At 41.3% G+C, this 8,179-nt stretch overlaps 1 protein-coding gene across 1 annotated transcript; it reads right to left on the bottom strand.

Moving 5' to 3' along the window:
* Window positions 1–1,052: 1,052 nt before the first annotated feature.
* On the bottom strand, window positions 1,053–7,551 carry LOC135472276 (transcriptional repressor p66-alpha-like). Its single transcript, XM_064751709.1, has 4 exons — window positions 7,463–7,551; window positions 5,300–5,656; window positions 5,033–5,095; window positions 1,053–4,475 (listed from the first exon to the last, which is right to left on the bottom strand). Exons 2-4 carry the CDS (start codon window positions 5,638–5,640, stop codon window positions 2,498–2,500), a joined length of 2,382 nt encoding a protein of 793 aa, XP_064607779.1. The 5' UTR covers window positions 5,641–5,656; window positions 7,463–7,551; the 3' UTR covers window positions 1,053–2,497.
* Between the last annotated feature and the right edge of the window lie 628 nt (window positions 7,552–8,179).

Consider the following 8,179-nt stretch of genomic DNA (forward strand, 5'->3'; position numbering starts at 1 on the left):
AATGTTAAAAAAGTGAAACTTGTTTTCCATCAGTGGTCTGAATTTGTCAGAAATGACGTCATTGACAAACGGACTGGCAATGCAGGAGCAGCTTAGCGTTCCCAATTCGGGTTCTTCCTCACTCGCTGATGTTAATCAGTGTACCGGAAGAATATTTCACTTATACAGACCGCAGTTTACTTCTAAAAACGCACATTTTCAACAAGAGAGTGAAGAGAGGTAATTCAGTGTGGCCCTACCAATAAGCTTGTTGACAGCAAGTTACCGAACTGTAAATCTTTGATATCACATACTAAATAATCAATAAGCTTGTAGACAGCAAGTTACCGAACTGTAAAGCTTTAATATCACATACTAAAGCAACCGTAACACTACAACTATGATGTACATGTATCAACACACGATTTGAAATCTTTTTATCTCCTAATTTCAGTACTGGTAATGAGTATTTCTGAATGAATCGCCTCACATGCATGGAACAGTAAAATAAAAGTTTTCAGTGTGCTGGCTTCCAATACCACCCAGCAGTAGTGTTCAGCGGACTCAACGGCGACCACTACCTTCACACAAATTATTCATTGCACATTAATAGAATACCATGTAACATTAAAAAGAATATGGCTTGGTAACTTCATGTCTCAGATGGGAGTGGTAGACCCTTCAAGTCAAAGAGTTCAGCTTGCCCAAGCCTCAGCTTTTAGGAGACTGGATGTATTACAAAGCGAAAAACAAACTGGTTTTTAATTCCTGGAGATTACATGAATGATGTAAATTATTACAACTGTATATCTTACCAGGTGCTAATCCAGGTGTTGGAAGGATAGCATTTTTGGATTCCAAAAGGCACTCTAGGAGGCTGAATTGGTTAAATTAAGTCAACTCTTTCAGTGAAAATTACCAAGGGTATCGGCTAAACGCTCCCTGCTACTAACCATATATTAGTCCATCTCTAAGGAGATCTTAACAGTGAATCAGTGTTACAGTGAATTTTAAAATAACATACTGAGTACATCGAGATGGGCTAAACATATATTCACAACTGTCGTAAAAAGATTCCATATTTCAGAGAGTGCAAGCTGGGACAGAGGGATATGAAGGTCAGACAGGGGTATATGAAGCTATCTACCCATCTTAATCCCATGTACAACAAACATGTATAAAAAGAAACAAAGAGAAGAACACATCAGCTTCAAGCAGCATCTGCTTTATTTAGCGCACAGAAAAATGTCATAAATAATGTGGTGCTAATAGCTTTATAAAGCTATGTACAGGCATACATGTATTTCTCTAAAGCATCTAACAAATATTTCTACAGGTATACATGGCCTAGATGTAGGCATGTGTGCACAGAGAAGTTTTAACGTAACCATATGAGGTCTTTATATAAATAAGGGTGAACCAGAGATTTGACTAGGTGATGACTGGCATAAGCAAGGGATGTGATGGGTTAGCAAACCAAATGAGCTGCAGTTAACATAGCTTAAACATAATCATGTACATGTAACAGGTACTGATGACTGACAACACTGTTTCCTGAGCACCATGGATAAGTTACCCTTTGTCACCACTGTACAGTTATAATTAACAACTCACACGAATAACGTTTTACACCAAGTTTTCCTGGATGTTGTATTTCTGGGACAAGTGAAATATTTTTTCTGGGACAAATCTGTAATATTTAATGTATTTGATCATGCAGATCAAAAAAAAAGATAAACTTTGGATACAAGTATATAGGTGTGTGTGTATATACAATTACCAGTATCACCACTAACATTCAATCTACGCAAAATTTCAGGATAAGAGTGGCCATCCTGTAGCCTGTTGTTTGAAATAAATTACCCAAAACTGGATCCTGCCAGACACACATCAGAATTCTTTGTCAAAGCTAAGTACTGTTATTAATATTCATGGAATATTTCATTTGAGAAACTGTTTCCATAATTCCAGCTTTGGGATAGAGTTTTGAGGGTACGCCCCTGAGCCTTTCATATATGTGCAAGAGGTATTGTATACAATTTACTTCAGATTTGATTCTGAACAAATAAAATTAAAAGGTGTCAAAAAAATTCAACCGCAAACTAACGTTCACAGTGACTAGTCATGGCGATAGAAATTTGTACAAATTGATTCTGTAGTACATTTCAAACATGAATTTAACCACACAACTCCTGTATGGATTGTACACATAGTGTAGCAGGTGGCAGTCCGCAATGATAACACATGTACCCCAGGCCGAAGAGTACGCCTTGTTTTATTACAATATCCAAAGCACATACTTTGAAGAGATGAGATGTCATCGTGTCAATGACGAAAGATGATCATATATCAGGGCATAAATTACTGATGTTCACAAACAAGATCAATCACACATTGAACTTGCCTCCATGATTGATACTTTGGTCAGCAAACACCACACAGAACTTCCTCCAGTCTAACACTCCATAAACACTTTTCTGAATTTCAATAACTGACACGGAAAGACAAATTAATACTCTCAGGATTTCCAGCCTATATTGCTTTGTGCCAGTGACCTAGGTGGAATCATGTCCAGTAAGTACTGGCGCTGAAGGTCCGAGTGTTTGAACGGTATCTGGTAGTGGAATGGACTGCGGGGATTAAAGGGGGGAATCCCCATGGGCTGGCTAGCGCGCAGGTGGGCTTGATGAGCTTGGTGGGCTTGGTGGGCCTGCAAAAAGTTTTGGTGGTGGCGCAGCTGCTCGGCTGCAGCTGCTGCGACATGCGCCGAGGACTTATACGAGGGGGCAGTCAGATTGACAGCAGTGGTAGCAGATGATGGGGTGGCAGGAGCAGTTGTCACTGTCCCTCCGCCCTGAGACTGCATGCGCTCAATCTCTTGCTCCTGCTGCAGGGCTTTCACAAAAGCACTTTTTAAGCGATTGGTGTGTTCCTGTTTCAAGGCCTTCTTTTGATTCGTTGTCACGCACATTTCACATATGACGTTCTTGGAGCCAGGTTTCTCACGCTTCCACACGGGAGTAAAGTCTGTGTCACACTGTATACAGGTGAAGGGAGTACAGACCAGCTTTTCATCCGGGCTCTTCTCGCCGCGCGCAATCAGGTCTGCATCTGTGATATAGTTCACCACTTCCTCCAACCCTACAAGCATAATGAATTCGTTACTCAGCAGACTGGGGATAAAGTTCATCTCAGGGGGTGGGGGTTTGGGTGGTGGGATCTGCAGCAGTGTTTTCTCCAGTTGTTTACGCAGGGCCAGCTTGGCTGCGGCCTGTCTTTGGGCAGGAGTTTGTGTCTCTTGCTGATGCTGTTGAGCCATCTGCTGAGAATGAACCTGAGCCTGCTGGTGTAGCTGACCCCGAAAGCCCGGCATAATGTTGGGTGGTGCAGCCCCAGGAGGTAGCCCACCCCGCAAGCCTGTGGGCTGCACCATGTGGCTGCCCATCCGTGGGGCCATGACCAGGGGTGGAGGACCCTGCATCTGACCACGCATGTGGTGTAACTGTTGGCCCCTCATCATGTGGGCCGAGGCTATAGGCTGGCTATTCTGGGGTTTACTGCTCATTCCACATTGGCCACCTCGAATCAGTGGAGGAGGTTGACCGGCGTGGGCCTTCATCGGAGCTGCCTTAGAATTGGATGTAAAATTGCTGTGGTCCTGTAATTGTTGACTTGCTTGACTCTGGCGCATCTTTTTTAACAGCACAAGTTTTGCTTCTTCATTTCGCAGCTCAGACTGCAGCTTTTTCACTAGCTTCACACGCACCTTTAATTCTTCGGGGCTTAATTCTGGTGTGATGCCATTCGAAATACCATTCATCCTGCTGTCATCGTCAGACGAATCGTCAGACAAAGTGATAATATCTGACGGAGCAGAAGACTTGGTGCTCAAATCCATCGGCAGGTCTGTGTTTATATTCTCCTTCTCACTGTCATCAGACTTATTAGCTGAATCATCGTCGTCTAGTTTACCATTCACAGCAACAGTCTTGCTCACATCACTAGTTTTATCAGACCTTTCTCTTGCAGTATTTTCTACACCGTTAATTTCATCAGTCTTCATCTGACCTTCAGTGCTTCTCTTCTCTGTCACATCTGTAGTTGCAGATGTATCAGACGGTTCAGTTTCCATGGCTGTTTCTTCCTGCTTTCCTGATGATTCCTTCTCCTGCTTTGTGTTCTCAGCTTCTGCTCCAGTCACAGACTTGGAATCTTTCTTCTCCCTCGCCCCAGACTGTCCACTTGTTTTCCCACCCTCTGCTGCCGTCTCATCTGCTGTTGCAGTCTCATCCTCTGTGGGTGTCTCATCTGCCGTGGCCATTTCATCCTGCGTGGTCATCTCGTCCACTGTGGGTTTCTCATCTGCCGTGGCCATCTCATCCTGCGTGGTCATCTCATCCACTATGGGTGTCTCACCCTTTGCCTCAGCTGTCGAGGACTTCTCACCATCTCCTGCTTCAGTACTGCCAACCTCTTCTTCTCTCTTTGTTTTGATTCTGTAAAACAGAAAAAAAAAACAATGGTCAACCTGAAGTACGCACTTCAAAAAGAGGTATCCGGTGTTTAAAAAAAAAAAACAATCATGTTACATAGCTCAAGAACACTGTACTTAATGTAAATTTATTATATTCACCATATTCTGAGAAAACATACAGGAATGTTAATTTGCCTTACTCTGAATGATGTCAAAAAAAAAAAAGAAACAAATAAACGGAAATGATGAGAAGCATATGGTTAGAACAGAAAATAAAATTCACGTGGTTTTAAGTAAGGCAGATCTAACAAATGAGACTCTACTCCTAAAGGCTTCCTCCCAAATACTTTTTTAACTGCTCAATCTGTTGGTGTTCAGACATTTGTGGCAGCTGTCGTCAGCTTAAACCTGATAAAAAGCCAGTACACAGGTGCTTTTCCTGACAATACTCAGGATACAGAGACCCTTTGGTATTGTAAAATTATTATGGGGTCATGCACATCTATTAGCATGCAACCCAAAGGTCAGCTCACATCTCAATTTCTGTTAATCTACCAATCCCATAAAGAGCTGAGATACCTTTTCTCTGCTGGCTCTTCTGATATCTCTCCCTCATGTGGTCGCTTTTTGATCTCCTTAATTCTGGAAAACAAAACGTGCTTTAAGTGTTAAGGTGATATTTATGAATTTTTTGAAGTAATATTACAGAGCAATGCTCATATGTAGTAGAACAAACCACTGTACTTCCACAATTTGAACAGGACCACAACTCAGCAATTTAACTTAGAGGGAAAAGTTTTCACCCCAATCCCAGTGCACGACCATAAACTTCCTTGAAACTCTTACCCTTCTTTTGAGCTTTCTTTATCCCCCTTCACATCACTACTTTCTTTTGTGTCCTTGGCCTCTTCAGTAGCATCAGTTTCCTCTTTGTCGCCACTCCTGTCTTCAATCTTGGTTGCGTCCTCGCCATCAACATTATCATCCTCATTACATTCCCCGTTCTCCACTGTCTCAGAGTCTTGTACTTCACTGTCTAGAGCTGCGGAGCTGATGTCCTTCTCTTCTTCCATCTGGCTAGACTCTGTCTCCCCTTCAGCAGCCTCAGTAGCATCCCCACCAGCATTTTCAGGTTCTGAGTTGTCCACTACAGTGCTCTCACTGTTCTCATCCATTTCACTGTCCATTATTCAGGCCTATAATCTGTCAACATTAAATGCAAAATTACTTGACGTCAATATTAAAAAGAAATCTTTTCAAAGCTGAGCACAAGATATGAGGTTTTATGCATACCGTATATCATAGAAATACTTCATGTCAATACTCTCTAATACATTAATCTCAGTTTTCCTGAGAGAGGAGGCAAAACAATCGTTAACTGACAAAATTAGACGTGGAACATACACAATCAGTCCAACTAATATGTGGCCAAAAACGCACACCCTCCTATGGGTATATGCACACTGCATACCATATATAATGAAAACAACATGCATATGTAACAGACTGAACAGAAGGGAATGATTTAGTGTTGTAAATATCTGTAAATACTTGGGCTGCGCTGCCAACTGCAAAAATAAAAGCAATGATCTTGAAGTTTATTCTGTAAGATGGATTGAAAGCTAGAGACCATGTGATCTCCTTAGTAACAAACGGCGTGGGTGAAGAAAACGGTCCTCCCAACGTTATTCCATAAGAAAATGCCTACTTTTGAATCGCTGTCAGCGATCTTGTATGCGTTGGGATTAGCATAATTTTAAGCTTTCCAGATAGTCTGAGTATTTCTGCGGAGATTTCATGATGTTATTTTGTATAACTAGGCCTTACTGGTCGCTAGCGAAGTGGGAAAAAGTGGCATTTTCCCCAATGTTTTAACACTGGTCAGCCAATTATTGTTTTAGACACAAAAGGGTGGTCACACGACATCCAACTTCCGACCCCTCTTACAGAATAATTAGTTTTCCTGTGATTCAGATAAACTGAAAGTCACATTTCAAACCGTGTAAGACACAGATGAAGCTTAAGGCTATACAGGTGCAACATGCCAGCATGCTAACAAATCATCAGCATCCAGTCAACAACTTATTCAACCTGTGCAAATTTACTAGTACAAAAATACTTAAGTTACATCAAAAATTATTATCAAACTGAAATAGTTAATCATATGAAAAAAACAAGGATGTGGACAATTACATAGGCCTACATGTAAGTACCGTAGGTTGAATCAGCCAAACAAATTGTTACATGGAATGAGGTAGCTTTTTGCAACTCCTTATCAGGTCATAATTACTGAAGAAAAAATCATGTCTACACCATACAAATCAACTGAATTAATAAAATAGCACAAAACAAGACAAACCATACATCAATCCTGTCCCTGAAAACCAGAAAAAGATTTACAACTAACATCAATAACATTATCCTCACACTTACAGTAAAACCACGGTGACGACGACCATATCTGTCCCAGTTATGGATATTTAAAATTTCTGATCTCTAATATGATGCAAATACTAAATCCAAGAGTTCTCACTCTAATGGTCTGCACCTTATAAAGCCAACAACTCCTACCGGTACACGTATTTTTGTGCCGAGTAACGAATACGTAACAATGGCGGTTGGGAATCGTGTCAGTTTTCACAACGGCTGTCAAGGAACTTGATTACCTATTCTCAGACATTCGAGTTTCAAACGGCCTCAATTGTTACCAACATTAGTTGTATGTTCATATAGTTACAGCTTCACAGAATTAGAAGCTCAAAAGATCTGTAGATATACGCTGATTACCCCCTGAAGTCAGTTATGTTTCCAAATCCGTGCTCACAAGTACAACAACAACACCGTCAAACTGTGCGCCTAACCTCTGGACAAGTGCTCTCGCCTATTTACACACATCAGCAGAGGTACTAATCACCTCTTAATTTCCCCCAACTTCACTTTCAACAAGAACATAATTTCAATATTTTCATAATGTACGTTCGTACTGAAAAAAGTTCACATTCTCCTTACATAATGAAAATGTAATGCCTTGGTCTGATGGGTCGATTAAATTCGTCCACTTCCTCTACCTCATTGTCTCACCATCCTTGAAAATTTCCCCAAAATGGCTGAACTGGTTTGGGGGTTACCCTTTGCTAAGGCATGGAGCAAACAAACAAATTGTTTACAGATAAACAACGGATCAAATGTGATTGGATTGACTAGTCACGTGACCATAGGCAAAAGAAACAAATCTCCTTTGCGTCTGCCGCAGATCATGCCCCAGTGACCAGTGTTACTAAAAATAGCATCACCAGTAGCACCGGGCTGTCATACAACGCTTGAGTCTCAGCGCCTAATTGATGAAAGTGATCAGCTTACTCGTGCAACTATCGCTCTAATCAAACACTAATTTTGCAGAAAAAGACAAAAAAGTCTCTGACATCATCAAAAACCCCAAAATGTCAAGTCAACTGGCAGAAGACATGTCACGTGACCTGCCTTTTTTATTGGCAATCGCATCAGCCTGCTGCAGCGTTGATATCACTTGACACATGGGAACACTGAGCTCCAAGGCGACACATGTTACCCAGCTGTTCCAAACAGCCATAGTCTTTGCGGTTTCTGGGCACACGTTAAAAAAATGTAATATTAATAATATTTAATTGAAGAATATAATCGAAAGATTTGAATGAACCCCATATTAGTGCAAGCCACCAGTGTCGCTCATATTACCAAATACCTACC

This window comes from Liolophura sinensis, chromosome 8, assembly GCF_032854445.1.
Source record: "Liolophura sinensis isolate JHLJ2023 chromosome 8, CUHK_Ljap_v2, whole genome shotgun sequence".
Classification (NCBI taxonomy): domain Eukaryota; kingdom Metazoa; phylum Mollusca; class Polyplacophora; order Chitonida; family Chitonidae; genus Liolophura; species Liolophura sinensis.

Excerpts from the sequence above, each read along its gene's own strand:
- LOC135472276 (XM_064751709.1), bottom strand. The coding sequence starts at position 5,640 with ATGGACAGTGAAATGGATGAGAACAGTGAGAGCACTGTAGTGGACAAC. Across the intron at positions 5,096-5,299 it reads AAAGAAAGCTCAAAAGAAGG|AATTAAGGAGATCAAAAAGC; the intron begins GTAAGAGTTTCA and ends TTTGTTTTCCAG. Across the intron at positions 4,476-5,032 it reads GAAGAGCCAGCAGAGAAAAG|AATCAAAACAAAGAGAGAAG; the intron begins GTATCTCAGCTC and ends TCTGTTTTACAG.